Source organism: Aquila chrysaetos, chromosome 19 (assembly GCF_900496995.4).
Source record: "Aquila chrysaetos chrysaetos chromosome 19, bAquChr1.4, whole genome shotgun sequence".
In the NCBI taxonomy this organism is placed as follows: domain Eukaryota; kingdom Metazoa; phylum Chordata; class Aves; order Accipitriformes; family Accipitridae; genus Aquila; species Aquila chrysaetos.
The window spans coordinates 20,382,224-20,404,031 of record NC_044022.1 but is presented as its reverse complement, the minus strand read 5'-3'; the positions used below and the strand labels follow the sequence as shown (position 1 = coordinate 20,404,031).

At 37.1% G+C, this 21,808-nt stretch overlaps 1 protein-coding gene across 35 annotated transcripts in view; it reads left to right on the top strand.

Moving 5' to 3' along the window:
• The window catches only part of DLG2 (discs large MAGUK scaffold protein 2), a 1,026,767-nt gene that overhangs the window by 781,215 nt on the left and 223,744 nt on the right, over nt 1–21,808 (top strand). For all 35 annotated transcript variants that reach the window (XM_030042410.1, XM_030042403.1, XM_030042402.1 and 32 more), the window contains 2 exons: nt 1,190–1,258; nt 11,405–11,561. In XM_030042410.1, the coding sequence (XP_029898270.1) occupies nt 1,190–1,258; nt 11,405–11,561 (226 nt within the window). The remainder of the gene's footprint in view (nt 1–1,189; nt 1,259–11,404; nt 11,562–21,808) is intronic.

Below are 21,808 nucleotides of genomic sequence, written 5' to 3'. Positions count from 1 at the left end.
ACAGACAGCATTGGCTATGCTACAGGATAAAATGCATATAAAATAGATGTGTTGCTCACGAATGTGGAATGTTTTAGCTTTTAATGAAAATAAGCTGTGCTTCTTCTGAACAAACAGCTCAAGTTGTATATGACGCTTGAAAGCCAGACAAAATCTGCAGTTAGTAGAATCAGTGATATAAAACTAACTTAAACATTTATTTTTAATGTGTACTTTGCATTATTAATACTGGGCCTCACTGTGTGATGTAGCCATTTAAAGTAATAAGAAGATAACACCCAGATGCTTCTGCTTTTTTATTTTTTTAAAAACACATTGTCTTGGGTAAGGAATGCAATTTACTATCACAGATTCCTTTGATGCTGTGTTGTTATCCATTTATATTAACATGAATAGTAGTGGTGCAATACTATTATGCAATAGTACAATACTGAAGTTAATGTATACTGTGTAATTTATTTGGTTTCTGTAACATAATAACTATTTTTGAGGTTCCTTAGTCATGACAACATAACATGTGAGAAGCCATTAGACCTCTGGATTTTCGATCAAAAAGATTTTTCGTTCAGAGAGTCTGTGTTTTGCTTAGAAAATGCCATGTTTTTTTCTAAATGTTGTGTCTTTGATAAAATTTCATGTGGAAAAACTCAAAGCTACTTAAAATCTGGTAGAAATACTGAAAGTTGGTTGAAATATGTAAAATTCGAAGTTACATTATGGTGCAATTATAAGCAGTGCATGTCCTCTTTTACTGAGCATTCTGCCTGAGAAACACTGAGAATTAGATTGATATTATCATTTACCGTTTTACCTCCTGCTCTGAAATTAACTTTGTGTTTTATGGTTAGTATATTTAGCAGAACAGTAAGCATCCAAGTTATTTTATAAGTCACTGAACTGTGTGTGTATATATGTATTTTTTTAAAAGAATAAGATAAGGGGGAGTTATTCTTTTCATTATCTGCTCTTAATGAGGAACGAAACCTGATTTTAAACAAGAGGGATTGCAGGCTTGAGCCCTTTGTTGAATAGATGAGCACCACTGAAGTCAAAATGCTTTAGACAAGTGTAAAACAATCTGATTGTTATTTCCATTTTGGCATTAGCTAAGCTGCTAGAGACAATAAGAACAAGAGAAACTTCTATTTCTTTAACAAACGCTTTTCTTTATTCTTCCTTGGTCATACAGTCATTCCCAGCACAGCACTGCAACACGTCCACCCACAGTGAGCTTGCAGCGGACCATTTCTGTGGAAGGGTAAGATGATTCTCCTCTGTTGAAGCTGCCTGTAGAGCTCTCAGATACCACTAAGCCAGACACTGAACTACCCACATACTCATAGCTGTTAACTAGATGTGGTTTTGCATCCCACAGTGTTTAAGTCTGTGAGATGGAGAAATAAATACTTTCAAATTAGTGCTGATCCTTTCTAGGTACTTACACTGGGTGGTTTGGTTTTCACAGAGATGAGAATATCTGTCATGGAGATACATTAACTACAATTTCTTCAATTCATCTCGCTTGACTAGTCTTAATATTTACATGTGTTAGCTGTAAAATGGTTCCCACTAATCATGGAAATACCCAGTGAAGGCTTACTCTATTTTCTTAATGTATGCATGAGTTCTTTTTGACAAAGCGGTGTCCCGAACTAAGGGTGAAGAAGTACTGATAGAGAATAATAATCCTGTGCTGGTGTGTATCTGTGTATATTAATGTGTTAATTGTAGAAGCATAGCTCTGAGTACTTAACTGACTCCATTTTAACAAAAATAATTGGGTAAAATATGAATAATTCACAACCACAGTTAATATTCTTGCATTTTACAGTATTAGAAAAGCTGATATTTAACACTGAAACACAGATTTTGGTTGCATTGACTGGTGTAGTTTACAAAAAATATTAGATTTGTTTCTCCCCTCCCATAGAAATGTGGAACCATTTGAAATATTTTGGAGGCTTGGGTAATAACTTGTCATTGGCTGCTCTCAGGTCCTATTTCAAATCTTTTCTTTCTTGTGATAAAAGTGAGAATCCAAAGTTTCCACAGAGGAAAGATGTCATCTTGTTGTATTTTATTTCATGTTACAACCTTACTGTGGTGCAGTCAGAAAATAAAATGGTAGATACATGAAATAATCCACTCCTAAGTGAAGCCTGAAATGTTTTCCTCACAAGTCTCAATTTTTTCTTTCGTACCTAGATCTAAGATTGTAAGTTTTTATTTAAAACGTGTAGGACAGCTATAGTAATTATTCATCAAAAACAAGACTGAATAATGAAATTGCTACAGGAAAAGTGCCTGTGGCTTAAGGGCTGTTATCTGGAAGGTAATTTTATAAAAGAAGCCCTCATCATCCAACCTTCTTGCTCAAAACAGAGCTAATTTCCAGTTAGATCAGGTTGCTCAGGGTCTCATCCAGTGGAGCTGTGACTATCACCAAATGTGGAGATTGTACAAGTTCTCGGCAACCTGGCTCAGTGCTTAAACACCCTCATTTTGGATTTCTTTTCTTTATCTCTCTCTCTAGTGAACAGAGAGTCATAATAAATTCTGCTGTCTTTTCCTCAAATCATGAACTCATGAATAAATTGATGTTTGAAATAAAACTGAGCTTCAAGAACAAGTTTATCAGTTAAAATGGTGATTGGATAAAAAAAGAAAAAGGGAAAAAGAAAAAAAGGATTTGCTAAATTGAGATTTAAGGAAAGAAATTCTATTATGATGTCTCTGACTTGGTCTACTGGACTCCATAATTCAGGAGGTCTCCTGTAGGTTTAAAATCCTACATAAATTTGGAAATCAATCTGTCTATGTGAATTTTTAGATAAATTGCAGAATCTGTACTGGCCACGCAGACAACTTGCATGTATTGTGTATGAATCATTAGAGCGCAGGAAATCTGCAATTGATGTTACAGGTTTCCTGCAGTTCAGGAGGTAGAAGAATATCTGGCTTGTAATTATTACTAATCAACTTACACTGAGTCATATTTCATTTCACATAGGAAAGTGGGACTGTTAGCCTATTACACCGCTGAGCAAAACTAAGTAATCAGCTCAGCCCTAAATATTTCATTATGTTAAAGCTCGATTTACTCTAATGTTTTTGTGAAGTCCATGCTGCTAAGTATGTTTAAGCTAATACAATTTGAGGTCAAAACAAAGTTACTTTTCTCTTTTAGGAACTGGGTTGCCATCAGTGGAATCCTGTATTTAGATGAGTCATTATATTGCCTTTGAGATGCACTTTGTAAATAGCTGCTTTACCTGCAAGGCATCCCTAGCACACACTTAGATTTGTGACCTGCATACTGGCTCTGTGTGACTGACTGTGTAGTCACTGCAGTAATATAATTATTGGGTCCTGTAAAGGAGAAATGAAATATGGGAGGGTTAAAGAAATACAGGGGGAATTGCATTCGCTGGCATTTATTCTTTTCCACCCTGTTGAATATGTGATAATTGAGCTGGCTAGAATAGATTTTTTAAAAACTTCAATAGTTTTTTCATCTAGGTAATGGATTCATACATAAAAACAATTTTTTTTTTTTCAGGGAGGGCTTTTGTGGACTTAATGTACAGCAAAAATACGAGTAGCAAGGTGAAAAAAATAAAGATGTCTTTAAAGATTAAATTTTCTTTATATTCAAGCCATATATTCTTCAGAGTAATAACTGTACATGAGGTCAACAGATTTATTATGTGTATAAAAGCATGAACTTCACAGGTGCTTGATGTCATTGTTAGTGTGATCTAATTAGTAACTTTCCTAATGGTTTATTTGCATGATTTAAAAACAAGAAAACTACAATATTCGAATTTGAAAATATTGTTGGTTTGAGTTTTTTGAAACAGTTTTAATGAACAATTTTAATTGTGAGTCTTCAAAATAGGAAAAATATTGGATGAAAACTAAAACCTGTTATTTGGAAATCCTGCTGTACTATTGCATGAAGTTATAAAGTCAGTGGTGTGTGATAGCTATTCTCTCTGCAGTTGACATTCAGACTAAATTGTATTTTATATGCTACCAGTCATCTCTTCTGCTGAGCTGCTTAGAAACTGTTCAACTTACTTGATCAAGAGTGTTTTGATGGAAATTTTAAATAAATTTATCAACGTGATTGAGTATCTCTCATATATATAAATATTTATATGTAAATAAACAGCATTTGAACCATGACTAAGGGTAAGAATTTTTATTCTGAACAGGACAGATATTACAGACCGCTTTGTGTTTCAAAAGTGTCTTATATAAAGTAATTTTGCATGCTTGCTACTAACGGACTGTGTGTATTGATATTTCGAAACATGGCTTAGAGGCACTGCTATTTTTAGGTATTCTCTTAGCCTTTGAATACTTCCTGTCTCCTGACAGTGCACTGAGGTTGCCTAAAGCTGAAGCATTCATGGTAAATAGAGCCATCGAATGCTGTAAGTAATAGCTTATAGAAAAGTGGTTTCAATATGGAACCAATAGTTTTTAAAAGCAGGATACAAAGCAACCTTTCTAGTATGGAGTCGTCTGTGCTGGGTGTAGCAGGTGGAAGAGAGATGCAGTTTTCAGGATTTATTTTGATTATTAGCACATAAATAATGCACCTCCTGGATCAGGGAAGAGAGACAGGTGCTTATGTGAGACAAAGTATAAATGAAGAAGCGAACTGGAATAATCATCTCCCTTTCAAAGATAAAGAGCATATTATCTGTCCTACACTGTCGCTCTAGAAATCAATGAGCTTTCTCAAATCTAGGAGACATACTCCTGCGCATTTAAAGTAAATACGAGGTGTCATGGTAAAAATATAGACCAGTTTTTCAAATAAGAGATTATTCCTATATGCCAATTCAGTGTTGCTATCTGTAAGCAGAAAACATTGCCTGGTGTGCAGGCTTTAATTTCTCTACAAAAGACAAAATGGAAGCCTGTTAAAGTCCAGAGGGGTTCCCACAAAACGAATAAGGTTGCACATGTATAAGCCAGTGCACTCATGCATGCATCAGTCAGGTTGAAGCCTGGCTCCCTGTAGGTTCCCTCATAGTAAATATACGTCAAAGTTTGTGACAAGTTAGACATGATGTTTGCAGAACAAATGCATTAAAAATGTAGTCAGTATTAAAGTTAGGATAAAGTATTGCTTCTACAGTTAATGCCAACATTCAGTCAACAAGAAATGCCAAGGAAACCATAGTCAAATGAACAGATAAAATACTTTATGGCTAACTGTAGTAAGCAAAATAATATTTTGCTATGTGACACGATAAAGGAACGTCTCATTAAAGGCTGAGTGCTTAGTTGTTAGTGTATCAACATTTAGTAAAATGAAATAATAAGTCACGATTCAGTACAGGTAATGAAAATGAATGCTCTGCACATGACCAAAATGCTGTTTCAGTTTAAGAAGGCAAAGTTACCCCTCTGGACTGGGATGCTCAATGTGACAGTAATAGATAAGAGGAAGATTTCCTTATTTTTGTTATTGTCGATCGTAACTGAAATCTTGATAATAATAATTAAAGTCACAAATCAGGGATCGGACCTCACTGGGTCAGATGCAACGCTGATGGGTAACACCGATGTGTTCAGCCTCTCCTGGGCTCTGAGATGGTGAAGGGCTTGGGACTGGAGGGAGGAAAGTCTGCCAGCTCCCTACCGCTGCCAGGTCGCGGTGGTTTGGAAACCTCGCAACAAAGGTAGATCAGAGGGAGGGCTGGGGAGGAAGGTGAGGGGTAGTGCTGTTTCACATCGTGATGGAAAGATTTTGCCAAGCCTGAGGGGAATAACAAGGGGAAAAGGAAAAGCCAAGATGCCACAGAAGTGATATTGTAGTAAAACAATAGGTGAGAGCAGTACAGATACATTTTCCTCTAAACTGTTGTGAAGCAGAGTTGCAGAAGGTATAAAGGAAAATTTAAATAAGCCGAGTAAGTTTGGGTTTGCCTGAACTTCAAAGTCTTTTAAAAAGGTGTGTGTGCATATTCCAGGCCTTCAGCCGCTTAAGCTTTCAAATTCTCTCTTGTGTGATTAATCAGTTTTAAAACATCATACACGCTGGCACATTCTCTGCCCATCCGAGCTTTCTGTGTTAAATGCTGTGAAGAATGCTCAATCTATTTGGATTACCTTTTTTAGGTCCTTCCAGTATGAATGCCCTTTGGCTGTCTGAAATAAACATGCAATTATTTATCAGAATTTTTTGAAGCATGAGAGGAATACTAGAAGTATTGTACTGAAAAATAGCTTGATTAGCCAACTGACTCTAAGCAGGCACAGCTCAGTGCTCCCACAGGGAATTGTCAGAAGCCAAACACCATGCTGCTCAAGAGAAGGGTGCTTTGATCCCTTAGATTTAGGGTTTTTTTTCCCCTGATGTACTTACTAATGTGTGACTTTAACCAACTAATACAATTTCTCTCTACTTCCATTTTTCCTCCTGCTATTTGCTACTTTAAGTAGCTTGAATGTTTTTTGTTGCATTATATGTGCGTAGTGCTTTGCACGGAGGGTGTGGGGCCTTAGTTGGATCCTGGGTGCTACCTTAATCCACACAATAATATAAATAAATATTCTTCTGGGCTTTCGATGTTGTGTGTTACTGTAACACCAAATCAGCATGTGCATGAATGCATGTATGATTTCAATATCCTTTGTGAAGCAAACAGCATTTTTGAAAAAAAAACACCAAAGCCAACCAACCAAAAAACCCCACCAAAAGAACAAAAAAGCTGCAGCCAAAGCAAGATCAAAGCCATATTTCTAAGTCCCTGCTGATTTGGGATACCTCTTTGATTGTATGTAACTGAAGAAGACTCTAGGGTCTGACATTTGAAAGCACCCAGTGTGCTTAGTATTTCTGTAGATGTTCCAGAAAGCTTAAAATCATGTCAACACCCCAATTTTATAGACGGTGCAAAAAAACCAGAAAGACAGAGCTGTGTCAGTGTGAGATGAATAATAAAACTGACAGTATTCTTTAATATAGCCAGGAGCACAAAATAAGCAAATTAAAAATTGATTTTCTTTGAGTTAGTTATTATAAGAATTACTTGTTTTCAGAAAGCTCTTCCCCTTCATTTATCAGTCCAATTCTTAATCTCTTAAATTAAGTCTATAATTACTATGGGTTCACAATCTGTAGAAGAATGATAGGGATACTCAAGTTTTGGTCTTGTCATTTTCTTATTGTAAAAGAGTAAACTGATGAAAACAAATAGTCAGTACAACTGTAGCAGATACAAAACACTTAGCTATTTTCAAGATAATGAACAAATAAACCACACATGAACCAAAAAAAAGTGTTAAGGAGGAAAAACGCTTCACTTTTTTGATTTCTTTTTGTTAATCACATTTTTATGTCAGGATAAATTTTCTTAAGTGTCGAAGTTCTACCCACACTGATTTGTTACTACTTATTGGTTTCAAATATTAATTTAATAATACTTTGCTTTTATATCAGGCCTGCAATTTATGATGTGCTTCACAGAATCTGATCTGATGCATTCCCTGAAGCAAGTAACCAAGTCCATCCAAATTGATTCTCCCATTGATTTCTGAGCTTGTAAATTTGTGTGGATCGCAGCACTTCATTTGCTCCTTTGCTTCTGGCTCTATTATAGTGAATCTTCCTTTCGTCTTTCTCCACCTTTTTAATTCCTTCCCTGTTCTCCTTTACAGATGCACTGTCTCCCTTTATCCTGTTCTCTCTTTTCTTTGCTCTTTTTTTTTTTTTTTCCCCTTCTGCTGCCTTCTGCCAGTCCAGGAATGTTTTCATCTCATACTCCTTTCTAATTTCTGCTTGATTTCCCCTGCTGCTTTTCTCTGTTTGTATTTGGTACAAAGCTGCAGGAGGGCATAAAAGATGCACACACAGAATTAAAGTGCTAGTACGCTTTGTTAGCACCTAGAAACTTACCTTCAGCCGAATTTATCACAGAAGAAATTGTAAATGTGATAAGTAGTTAAAGCTGGAGGCAGAAACATGCATTTCAGAAACGCTGGATGTTAGACTGGTCCTTTTTACTAGGTAGCTACAGAGTGCCACCTATTGTCTCCAAATAAAACAGTGAGCTTTTAAAATAAGTTACCCTGAAATTACCTTTGCCTCAGTTACTGTTTTCTGCAGAGAACTACACATTTTTACTGAGTGCATTTACTGCAAGAAAACATCATTCACATTTGAGTTACTTTTCCTTCACTTCCTACTCTCCCATCACCGTGTTATCTTTAAGTCTTTGATTCCATTACCTCCTTTACAGCATTTATCTGCATTCTGGCTGGAGTTCTTTCATGTATATTAGAATTACATTCATAAAGAATTTTAATAGAGGCAAAAGAGTTTTTCCTAATGTTGCTTCCCAGATACTCAAGAAAAATTGGAAGACCTTTTCTTAGATCTCCTTAACTATCATATTAAAAGAGTCGACTATAAACTTTTATACCAGGTGAATAAATATGTAACATCCTCAGCCTTTTCTTTGAGTGTGGCTAAAGCATTGACAGATAACTCATTTCTGCATTGCTCTTAAGAGATTACCTGGTCAGTGGCTGGTATTGTAGTTTGTTTGCTTAAGAAACTTTTTTCCTACTTTCATTTCATAACGTGCTACAAAGCTTTATTGTTGTCATAAGTTTTTTTTTTCATTTTCATACTAAGTACACTATGCAAGTGTGAACAAAGATGTATTTCAAAAAACTTACTTATTGTATTACGGTGAATTGGCATATACCACCTACTTCCTGCAGGTTTTGCAGTACAGTCGTGGCTACAGGTTATTTCAATGATGATGACAACACCACTTGTGTATTCTTGAATCCACTTTTCAGATTCTGCAGGATACTCAGATATGAAAGAAATACGAAGAGATGTTATGGTTGGTCAGTCTCTATACAGCCACATTTGAGTCATGACCAAAGTGACCTGATCAGGCTAAAGAGCAGGAGCCAAACCCCATTGTGTTCTAATCACGGCTTCTGACATTTCCCCGTTATTGTTTGAGCTTCCTCTGAACATAATCATCCAAGAGCAGAATGTGAATTTTGCTGTCAAAAGGCCAAAATTACAAAACAGCACTGACAGCGTTTTAGGCATAAATCTGCTGACTTGATCAGAGACAGGGATTAATAACTAGGCCAACTTTTTGTTGAGCTGCACAGCTTACTATTCAGTAGATACCCAGTTGTATTGACCTAGTTTTGCCCATAGCACTGGCTTTCAACTATTTGATCCAAGCTGCCTGTCATGTGGAAATACTCGGTTTCATTTTGAACAAGAGCTCTCCGGATTTCTCGCCAGCAGAGGATGCAGATATATTTGTTTGACTTTACTGCCTCCTTTTCCTCAATATTCAGGTAAACAGTAACGGCAATAGCTCATCTTGCAAAGTATTTTTGATGTGTAGGACTCGAAGACGACAAGTGTCACCGTATCATTTTGTGGATGAGGAAATTGAAGCTGGAAGAACAAATGACTTCCCAGGATCTCTCAGCAGCGCATGGGCTAAGCAGGGGAAAGAATCCATGCTTCCAGCTTGCTGTCCTAGTTCTGCTCCAACCCCCAGGCCACCCTTCCTAATTAAAAACCTGTTTAGACTTCTTAGAACTGGATTACATTATGTCTAATCTGCACATATTTAAGAAAGTGCTAAAAGTGTTGCTACAAGGCAATTCAACAGCAACGATCCAAAAGAAAAAAAAACAAACTTTATTTTCTGATTGGTTAAAAATACTTCAAGAGCATACAAACTCATGGCAATACGTCTTTTTCTCACAGCTGTATTTTTAAAGGGTTGTTTTCTGACTATACAATGTTAAGAAAAGGTTGCAAGGTGGAGGACCATATGGAGTAGGACTAATACTTTCACTAAAGGTTACAATCACCTTTAAAAATATTATTAAAAAATGCTTTAGTTTTTTCTTTCAAAAATATTAAGCTTCAGTTTCAGAAAGTTGAGATGTTATTTAAAGATCGTGATCAAGCTGGGGACACTGAACATTAGCACTGGGGAAAGATGAACAAACACCTACTGATTTTGGAATTACCACATAAAGATTGAGTCTCCATGTATACAGCCATAAGACTTAACTCACATCAAATAAGACATCCCTCAAGTAATCACTTCTCTCTCTCCCTTTTTTTTCTTTTCTTTAAAAACAAAATGGAAATGAAAAAGCCATTCATACGATGTAGAACTGTTATATAGTACACAGAAAATATTGGATCTTTGTTACAAGAAGCATTCTGGAGCACGTTTCTGTAGATGATGTGTGTGTGTTTACAATTTTCACTTTGATGGTAACTTTTTTTTTATAAAAATTGAGAATTAGAAGAACATCTTTCTCTGTGAGGAGTCACAGACGCATAAATGTATGTGTTTGTGAGTATTTGCAGGGCTAAGCTTAAGACTTACACATACTAATATAACACCATTTACACTTTTTCTGAAAAGTAAATTGTTAGAGGGATTTGAAATGGGGTAAGTACCAATAAATGGGGGGGTGGGTGTATGTACATACGGTTGTGTGTGCTTGTATATCCAAGGGAGAGACTGATCTGAGGCCTTCTATGTAAAGTAGAGTTTGGGAACTGGAATACCTGGACACTTTCTGAAGGATGCTACCTTGATTGCTTAGGAAAGTCATCTCTTTCTGGACATAAGTTTTCCCATCAGTAAAATGCATGTTATTATGTTTACATCCTTTGGGGCATATTTTCAGTTTACAGATGGAAAGTGCTGTGTGAGATGTGGCTGTTATTATTTATCGATTTCCATCGTAGTGAACAACTTTTTAAACTAGTAAAGCAAAAGCAGATATCCCTTGGTCTGGTTCAGTGATAAAGCTGCTGTGTGACTTTACAATTGCCAGCTCCTGACAATGTCAAACCAGAGTTTTTCATGAGATTCTGCTCTATTAGCTTGATCATACAATTGTTATTTGCTCCAAATCTGTCAGCATCAAACAGACTTGCCATTGCTTTGCCTCGAGTTTTGAGTTTTTTCTTTGTTCAGAAAGAAAGATTAGAACTTAAAATAAAAAGGGTACCATGTAACGATTGATTCTACTTGTATATATAGTATTGCTATAAATTAGATTATAAAATATCTTCGGTGTTTTGGTTTGTCTTTTAATAAACCCATCACTTAGTGAAGATGGCTCCAGTGGGCTGAAATTAATAGAGATGTTTGGATTCAACCATGAAGGGAAAAAAAAATAATGCTGCTTAATTCCTACCTTATCTGTTCTCCAATTAACACATTTATCTCATTTGTTAAGTGGTTTCTTTAGGCAATAACAGGCCATTGTGTCTTAAGCAAAATATAGTATGCTTAAGATGCCTTGAGAGATGTGTACATACTAAGAGTTTTGAATGGATAAACATTATCATTTTGTTTCTATACAGAGAGCCTCGAAAAATCATCCTGCACAAGGGCTCCACAGGACTTGGTTTTAACATTGTGGGAGGAGAAGATGGGGAAGGCATTTTCGTGTCTTTCATCCTAGCAGGCGGGCCTGCTGATCTCAGCGGAGAACTGCAGCGAGGAGATCAAATTTTGTCTGTAAGTATTTGTGTTGGGCTTTGCTGACCAACTGCGTAATCTTGTTCTTTGCCTATGCTACAACAGGACACAAAAAGAAGTCTTTTTTGGTTTCCGTGTCGTGAATCCAAGCTGGAAACAGTTTATCACTGAATTTTTTGTTTATTTGCTCTTGGTTTTTATAGCATTTGTTAATGGTGTTACTTGCACTTAGCTCAGAATGAGACTTTTCTCTGCTTAATGCTATCTACAGTATGGCAACGCTGCAGAGAGGACCTAAACACAGTGCAGACCTCAGCATCTCCCAGTTTAGGCCATCATCCAGTTCCATTTTGCCCAAAATGCACTACTGAGGCCAAAGATATTTCTCAATTAATTTCAGCTTTTCTTTGCTGAGAAAAAGCAGCACGTTGAAATCACCTAGACTGGGGGTGCCATCTAGTGTGCACTAAACTGCTTAGCAAATGGTCCAATACAAGAGGGAGATTAATTAGGTTATGTTAATTAGCTCTGTGCCTCTAATGAATTTGATGATCACTCAGAAATTCATTTTCAAATTTTAGAGGATAAAAGGCTTTGTAGCCTGAGGTTATATTTTGCATACTTAGTCTCAAAAACATCTTTTTAATTTTTCTTTCATGTATATATTGATAGCACACATTTAAAAAACAGAGCATTTATGTTTTAAGCTCTGTCAAGTAATTGAGCATCTGACTGAAACAATCTGAATGTAAAGCGCTCTGAACGACAATGAAAGCCTTGAAAATGTAGTTAAATATCCATTTACTTTATACCGCCTTACAGAAAAAAGAAACTATCCCAAATTGATACAGTTGTGGCTGTTTCATGCAAAATACATAAATAGCCTTAAGGCAAAGAGCTGAAACACAGGAATTATTCATCCCAGATGAGTGATGGACCCACTAGGCTGCGGTGTCACACTCACTCCCGCTGTCGTGCTTTCTGTCCCTCAAATCTTGCATCCTTGGCTGCGCTTTGGTTAGCCTCGGGGTAGAGGATGGCTTTAGCCTGGACCGTTTGTGGCACGGTTACACGGCATTTTCCTGGTCAATGTTTAAATCCCTTCAGGAGGAAGCTGGAGCGGCTTTTCCAACATTGCTGAGGAGTTTCTTGGCCACTGGCCTATTCTACGAAAAGTAAATTTACCTTCCACGTTTCAAAGTTTTGGTGTGAAAAGGTGTCTAGGGCTGTTTTGTGATAGATGGAAAATCTGGCTTGTTAACACCAAAGGGAGGCGGTAACCTGAAGTTGTGAGGACCGTAATAGTCTATTTTATCTAGACCTGTTCCTTGAAAATGGTTTAAAAAAAATTGAGAGAGGGCAAGTAAAAGATGTTTAGCTGCACTAGAGATGTCCCCAAGTAGAAGGGTTGTAGGAAACTGGAAGAAAACCAAAATAGACTCTTATAAGGTTATCAACATGAAGAGATAAGGAAGGCAAATGCCTGTGCCAAGAAAAACACAGATGAGAAACCTGACGAACAGAAATGGAAATTTCTTCAGGACAATTACGCAATTTATTTTTCTTTGGCTAGATGCAGCAAAATAAGTCTGACTGAAAGAGCACTATGAGATCAAAGCCTTTCACGGTACATAGTATTCAGGAATCCAGCATCTCAGAGACAAATTTAAAAGTCTGTTTTCCTTTATTTTTAAGCAGGTGTATATTTAGCACTGTAGGATACTGGCACAGTAGAATTTTTAAATCAGATTTTTGTCTGTTTTATAGCAGTGTTTTCCATAAGTTCTAATTAAAGTTACCAGTGTTGCTGCAGCATTTAGTTGTCATGCAAGAGTAGTTTATTCGTTCATTGAGCAGAGAGGGATGGAAATTATTACTAAATTAGACTGCATGCATATCCCCAGGCAATCACCAAGTCAGGCGCTTCTGACTTATTTAGTCACAAATGACTATTAAGAATCCATTTTTCCATAGTCAAATGAAACACATTTCATGCACAGGCTACTTCTAGACCTGATTAATTTTAGACCGTTGTCTGGTGAAGGGTCCCAGACACCTTAATTTTATAAGGGCTGCACAAAGTAGGTCTGTTTCTCTCTGTTTATTCTTTCTTGTCTCATCCCTCAGAAACACTTATTTCCCTACAAAAATAGTTTTCCCATTTGTTTCTCAAAACATGACAAATCTGATTTACCAAGAACAAATAGTACCCTCAAAGGTAGTATTTCTAATTAACGCAGGCTTGGTTAAATTTCTTTCAGACAGGAAGCATAGTAAGTGATTTAAACCTTGGAGATCTGGGCTTAATTCTCTGATTTTGCTGTTGTCCTTCTATGTGACCTTAGGCAAGATGCTTTATTTTTTTAAGCCTCGATCTCCCGCGTGGAAGAAGAGGATCACAGCACTTTCCCAATTCATGCCTGTGCTGTGAATGTGGCAAAGTGTTGACTGGTTGAGAGATGTGTATGCTCACCTTTGGGAAGGTACCTACAAAAATACCTTAAAGAGACTGCAAATCCATGAGTGGCACCCAACAAAGCTAGCGATATGCATTAACTTTGGGTGACACACTGGATGTATCCATAATCCCAGAGTCAGCCCACAAGGCTTGGGCAAATCCCCTAACCTCTCTGCCTCTCTTTCTGCCTAATTTCTGTTATGTGATCGGGAAGGGTCCAAGCCTACAGCCCTCAAGGGGCTGGCTCTATGCGAGGTTATGCAGCAGCCTTGGCTCCACGGACGAGTGACAGTTGAGTTTATTTTTCCCAAATGCCACCAGATGGCAGCGCAGGATGAGTAATGACAGAGATCTGCCCTTGGAAACTGGCTAAAAGCTTTGGAAAAGCAGTGATAGACTTTTTCTGTTTGCAGTTAATTGGCTGGAAATGTTTAAAACTTGCTTCAGAAAGCAGGCTGATATTCCCAATGCTTCTGTGCAGAGAGACAAAATGAATACTATCTGAACCCTGAAGGCAAATTGAAGAGTAATGGAAAATGTTATGTTTCAAATGGTAAAATATTTCAAATAGCAAAAAAAATGAATTATAGTGTTACATTCATGATAAGCTGGTTTTTCCCCCTAAACGGTAGGATTTTTTTTAATGTCGGTTTCTTCTTGCTATAATTCATTACTCTCTTGTGAATTACCACCAAACTAAACATTTTCCTTCTCACTTCTGAATGTCTTTAAAATGTAGTAATGCGTACCATCACCAGTGTACATTCATCACTATAAGAGAATATAACCCTCCCTGTAGTATTGCCCTCTTATTAAGTGTAATGTAAATATTATCAGGTAGCATTTTGAGTACTAATTGACATCATGACTTGATTTGCGAAGTGCTAGGTACATACAGATTAACTTCTGTCACAGATGTGTATAACCCAAGTGAACCAGCTCAGAATATCAATGGGAAGTATTATTTTAATTTTAGAGCAGTAGAAATGAGGTGCCATTATGTTAACTGAATTGTTTAAAATCATGTGAGAAGTCTGGGCCAAGTCCAGACTTAGAGGCTGCTTGAACTCTGATCTAACCCCAAGTTCTCCATCTGTTAGGAAAATGCAGTCTCCAATAAAAATAAAATGTAATGTTCCTTGATGCCATTCTTGCAGTTTAAAATTCCACTTCCAATGCCAAGGGATATATTGCCTATTAAAACAGCAATGGGAGCCCAGTGTTGTTTAGTTAAAATCACCTGCATGAGAAAAAATTATTTCCAAGAGCCATATGCATAAAATGGCCACACATATTGTGCATACATCCTTGCTGACAGAAAGTAGTACAAATCTTATAATTTTAGGAAAGAGGTACATACTGAATACATTGTCATTTTTAGGGGAAATTCCTGGGAAGGCAGGTGGAGGAATATGGTCCTATTTAAACAAAAATTGCCGCATCTTTTTTTGCCTTACAATCTCAAATCAAAATTACGACAAAACATACCTAGTTATTTTACGTGTCTTAACCTGCATGCTTCAAAGCATGACAGTGCTTTGACAGTGCCAGATCGGCAACTTTATCTATAGGTACAGTACCTAAAGCACAGAGAGTTAGTTTACATATGCAAGTTCAGCATCAAAATTCAGATTTACAATATACACACAAATAATTAGTGCATATTGCTCCTGGAATTCTTATGGTGACATTGTTTTTCAAACAGTTTTATAATTTTCCACAAGACTGCACCGAGTTAAAAATGTATGTAAAGGGAGAATTAAGGTGATTTAATAGCCATAAGGAGGTAACAGCAAGTATTAGCATTTGAATCTTAACCTTTGAAATTACTGAATTTTCTGTCTTTGGACAAGACTAAAACTCAGATTAAGATACTTAAATTTAGACACCTACATGCTTGCTGGGTGTCTGGTTGCCATTAAAGTCAATGGAGGCTAGAGAAGGATTCAGCTGGCCAACTATGAAATGTGTAGAGTGAGTTGAATCGCTCTGTAGGCTTTATTGCCTGTATTGATCGGGTATCCATTGACTTTAAGCTTAAACACTTATCACATGCGTGTGTGTCTATATTTTGGGTGTCTTAAACTGAATCTCACATTTCATGTGTGTTGCCCTTATAATATATGTTTGCTTTTCAGCTACCATCATGCTTGTTTCATCACAAAGAAAAGTAAAATAAAATTGCGGACCATAAGAGCGGTACCAGTTTTATTTCATCCTCCTGTAGAAATGCTTTAGTACTTTGTGGTTCACAACGGCAGGGTGAAGCGTGGCTGGTAGCCTGAAAGTAGAATCAAGAGAAAGAGGAGACTGCTTGCTCTGGAGCAAGATTGCTGCTCCCAAGCAATGCATCCCACAGGTTACCTTAAGGAAATAAAACAAGTTTCCTGAAGGGTAATTGCTCAACAGCAAGAGGAAAAAGTGTAGAAAAAGAGCAGGCTGCACAGCGAAGATGCAGGTAGTACTCATTAATGCTTCCGTTTTCTCTCCCATCTAACCTGAATCAGATGAACGAAGTTAAGCAAATTCTGTATGATTTTCTTCTTCATCTAGCATAGTACCAGGATCTATTTGTATATGGGGAAAGACAGTATCTTTTTTCCCCTGCTACTTTCTGAGAATCAAATAACTATGCATTGGGAAAGGGCTACCAGAGGTATTCTGTGGGGTTTTCTGTCACTGACATTGTATACGGTTAGTTTGCAACGCTGGTATTTCAGCATCTCACTTCAGTACTGTCTCCCTTGTAGAGGGAAGGTGACCTCTTATACTGATCAGATTTTGTCTTGTGTCTGTGCATCATCCTGCTGTGATTTTTTGTGAGATGTTTGCTTTCCCTTATGAACAGTTTAAACAGTTCTTTCTCCTTAGTTCCTCCCACACAACTCCTACCCGCCTTCTCACTCACATCTGTAGCAAAATACAACATGCATTTGAAAAAATATAATGTTCTCCAATTTCTACTCCAAAATGTGTGCATATAGAGCAGGATAGAGTGGAAGGACTCTGTGCTTATTTATAGCAAATATTTATGCTTTATATTTGCTACAGTTAGACTTGACCTTCAGATTGACTTCCCTTACTTTAGTGCAGAGAAGCTTTCAGCTTTCTAATTTAAAATGGCTTTTTGGTCATGGTAAAAGCAGTAAAACTACTTAGGGCAAAGAGTGCATTTTGTTCCCTAGTTAGAAAACTAAGAAAAATGGCAAATACCATTTGGTTTCGCTTCTCAGGTTGTTTTTTTTTTTCCAAATTGCAACTGGCTTGGAAAACATTTGAATCATCTCTATAGGGCCTGGAATCTTTTCTCCATGGAGCATCAGCTTGTGACTCTTGTGTAATAGCGTTAGGATTATAACAGATACTCCCTTTGCCTTACAAGACTTATTTTTGCAGAGGCACCGATCATAATCTTAGGATGCTTACTTCCCTGTGTGGTGTGGATGATACATGACTCTGTCCTCTGGCATAGGAGAGTTTATCAAATTCTGTGGCCTCTAGCTGTACTTGTCCATAAAGTCTGCCCTTATGTTTTTAACATTAATCCTCCTAAGCCAATAGGAAAAATACAGCTATGTAAACCAGCTTTGAAGTAATGTGTAGAGCATTGTATCTTATACATTGGGAATGTCAGTATATGATCAGTGCAGTGACTTAAATGGGATGATCAATTCACATGATTGGACTGTTTTAAAGGAGTAGAACTTGCTTGAAAATCAAGGGAGAATGTGTTGAAATGTATCCAAATGATAACTTCTGCATGGTGGTAGGTGATAAATGTGACAGATCTGTAAAAAGAAAATCTCTAGAGAGAAAGGGAGCTGAGAGCACAGGTGCTGTCATATGTTAATAGGATCACACCAACTAGAAGGGCAGGTGGATAAAGCTCCTTAGGAGCAAATAGTGGATTAATCGAAATTCAGGCTTTGTTAATATTGGGAAGTGCAGGGCATATAACCCTTTAGGCTCCCTCTGTAGCCAACAGAAAGATGTAGCCACTTCTGGAGTACAACTTACCTTGCCCTAAAGTAGACATTTTACACAGGTCAGATGACCATTTTGCTGTAAAAGTCTCAATTTCTTTTCACTGATTATAGAGAATTTGGCATGACTTCCCTTTATTGAAATAGATCCCATCCAAACTGACTAAACATTCATCAATCTTTTTGGTGGGCAATATGGAAAAAGCAAGTATAATTCCAGCTTTTGTTCTGACCAGTAAGGAAGAATGGCCTGAAAATGGGAGAATGAAACACAATTTGCCCTTCAGTGACCAAATAGTGTAGTGGCAAAGTTTATGATTTTGTGCTGGAGGGGAATGAGGAAGTTCAGAAGAATGACATGAACTTCGAAAGCAGTCTGCTGTGCATTCACAGCTGATGTTGAAAATCCCACAGGAAGCAAGTTTTAAAGTAGCAGTTAATTCAGAAGTGGTAGCTGTTATTTTAAGAAAAAGTATTAAGAGGAGAGTAAAAAAAGAAAAGATAGTGACTGTAGTAAGAAATGAACCTTGGTACTTGAGAGCCTTTTGATGATACGAAACTCAAGTAATCAACATTGAAAAAGTGGGAGCTGAGTCAAGTTACTGTGGTTATAACAACCTAAGTCCTAAAAGTTTTTAAATGTTAGGTAAAATTTTGGGACAGTCAGAAGGGCAAGATGTAAAGTGGATGGTAACTAGTAAGGATTAGAAAAGGTAGCAAGAAAATATTTGATGAGAATAGAAAACCAAGCAATAAATTTGCTTCCTAAACATTTGGAAGAAAGACTAGTTAGAAGTGAGACCGAGAGAATTCAAATGTTTAGTGCATTTTTGCTTTTGTCTGCTTTAAAAAAGGATCTATGATCATCCAGTTAGGGCAGTTATGAAGAAACAAAGAGATAACTCTTCAAACTGGACTAAGGCAAAACCAAATTAGAACTTCGACAAATGAGATACTTAGAAACCAGCTGAAATTAATTCTCAAATACTTAATGAACTATTCAATGCAGACCTTTCAGAGTTTTATTCAAGAACTCAAGGAATATTTGGGAATATAGAGAAGCTGGGCCAATTTTCAGTGAAAACTTTGGGGAGAAATAATCAATGTATTTGCAGATACTTAGAATACAACAGAAGGAGTAATAGCCCCAGTGAATTTTTCAATAAGAAATTGCCAAGTATAATTTTCTTCCTGAAAGAACAGCCACGGGGCTGGAGAAGAAGCAATAGATCTCATTTTACCACAAACTTGCTGCCCCTGTAAGCTGCCTGTCAACACCTTCTTAGGTTGGCAGATCACAAGGCTCCAAAAAACCTAGAGAAAAACAGAGAAAAGCAAAAATGCTGTCACAGCAGGATCTGATGGGGAGATCTGGGGCAAACAGTGTGTTGATGCAAGCTTAGACGTTGCCAATAACATTGGGAAGTTTTGGGATTTGAAGATGAGTTATAAATGGCATAAGATCTCTAAAGGTCCTCAGCCTGTTTATGTTTATATGAGATCATCTGGGTGCACAGTGCTCCACCTTTCTAGATAAGCTCAGTTTCACCTTTTACAAGGCATGCAGACATAATCTCCAGTACTTGCTGTCATCATGATGAATCAAAACCATTTCACATGACAAAACTGAATCACCCATACAACTTCCCTGTACAAGAGGAGATTTTTAGAGGTACAGAAGGCAGCTGGACACCCAGTGAACAGAAGTTGGGTGCAAATGCAAATTTATGCTTTTGAAAACCCTCTCTTTTATGTATTTAAAGAAATGGCTTATTAAAAAAAAAAATAAAAAAGTTGGTTGTTTTTTTCCATGAAGCCTCAGAGTTTAGAACCTATGTCAGGAAAGCCCTAGCATCCTCCTTGACCATAAAAATTTACTTTAATGAAGTATGAACTGTGTCACTGTAAACACTACCATCTGGAAATACTTACCATTGGAGAAGAGAGCTGGTAGCAAACTGTTTTTCAGTGTTGTTAATAAATATACATGATCTAATGGCTGGAAGTTGAACTTGGTATTCAGCCTCAAAACATGATGCACTTGTTTTATAGTCAGGATAACTGGGTTATATTGCCATAGAAGCTCATAGACTTGTCACTTCGGACTTCAGAATAAAATAGATGATTTTCTAAAATACAAGCTTAATGGAGCTTCTGGGGAAAAATTTACCACCTGCGTATGCTGGAATACTATGTATGTTGGTGACTATAGAGCTCCCTTTTGTCTTTTATTAATCCAGGAATCCGTCTTCCAGCTGGATTTGTCTCTCTCGCTCTCTCTCCCCCGCCTCCATCTTTCTGCAATCTATAACATATATTGCAATTGCCTTGATGCAGTAACTGTTTCCTAAATTAACTCTGACATTTCCAAGCACATGATCAGAACTTAATAAATTATACTAACAATTCACATGAATAAGGTATGTCTCTTTTTGCCAAGCAGTGTTAGCTATCAGACCTGTCAGTTATGTGTCATGCAAAGCTAGTAAATTGGCCTAGACTAGAGGCTGTGTATTTTTGCTGTGATGAAATCATCAGTTGCCACTAAAACATTCATTTTACAATTGCCTCAATGAGTAGAAATGATCTAATGCCAGATTGTTTGCTCTTCAGCTCCTAATATTTTAAGGAGGAGTTCACATTCAGTTCAGACATTCTGACTTAGCAAATTTTGTTTTAAGACTGTCAAACAGAATTAAGTCACATCCAATACATTGAAGATTGGGAGTGAGCTTTACACCCCTCGGTGTAGCCTTACTTTCAGCCTCACAATGAAGGAAAACTAAAACCACAAATTTGAAAGCCAAACTGCTACCGCTGGACAAAATGGCTATAGCCCTGAGCTTTATTCATTCAGAGATTTGCCCCAGGCTGGACTTTTGCCCTGTACTTAAACAGACTAGACTCCAGGCACCATTCTGCTCTACTGACCAGTAAATTTTGGGTTCTGGAGTGATTAAAAAAATTATCATATGACACGAGCTGCAAAATAATAGAAATCAGCCATCTGTTAAATAGGGTATTTGAGGGATATCTGCAATAATTTGTTGGAGGAGATTTTGGAGTTTCTTTTGAAAAAAACAAGCTAGATATGCCCTTTATCTGAACAAGCAAACCACCAGGACAAAAACAAAAGCAAAAACAGAATACAAGGGCTATTTCCTTTCCATTGCTTTTAAAAAGCATGCTTTATTTGAGACTATGGAGCATCATCTATTTGAAGTGTCTGTGTCACATAATCCTAATCTGTAGAGCCACAAACGAACTATGAATGTTGAGATTCAGATAGTTCCAATATAAAAATGCGAGCACTGAACATTTACTTCATCTGGAAGATTGCAGTTAGACAAGCTACCATTCAACCATTGATACATTGCCTCGCGGTCACTGGATTGAATTCGGTAAAGATTTGCCATGACACAAGCCAATGGCCATCTCGCCTCTCGCAGGCCATGTTGCTGTATTCTGTGGATTTGGAAATATGGAATAATCTATCAAGTAGGGACCAAGGCAAGGGATTCCAGTTTTTGAATTTGCTGCTAACTCAGTGCTTGGGGTCAGATAAATCACCAATGCCCTTCTGTCTCTAAGCAGCCTCCAAAATTGTTTTACCTTTTTATTTCAGTTCCTGAGTACCTATTGCTTATTGGCTTCAGCTGGAATTAAGTTCTTATCATCTTTGAGTCATGAGGCACTTGTTAAAATGGAAACCTTTACCTCATTTCAGCAGCAGGAGAACTGCAATAATTATTTCTGCTTATACCATCCTTTGAAATTCAAATGTGAAACAAGAACCCTGCAGCATTATGAGCAAAACTGATCAATGGTAGTTTAGCTATATCCAT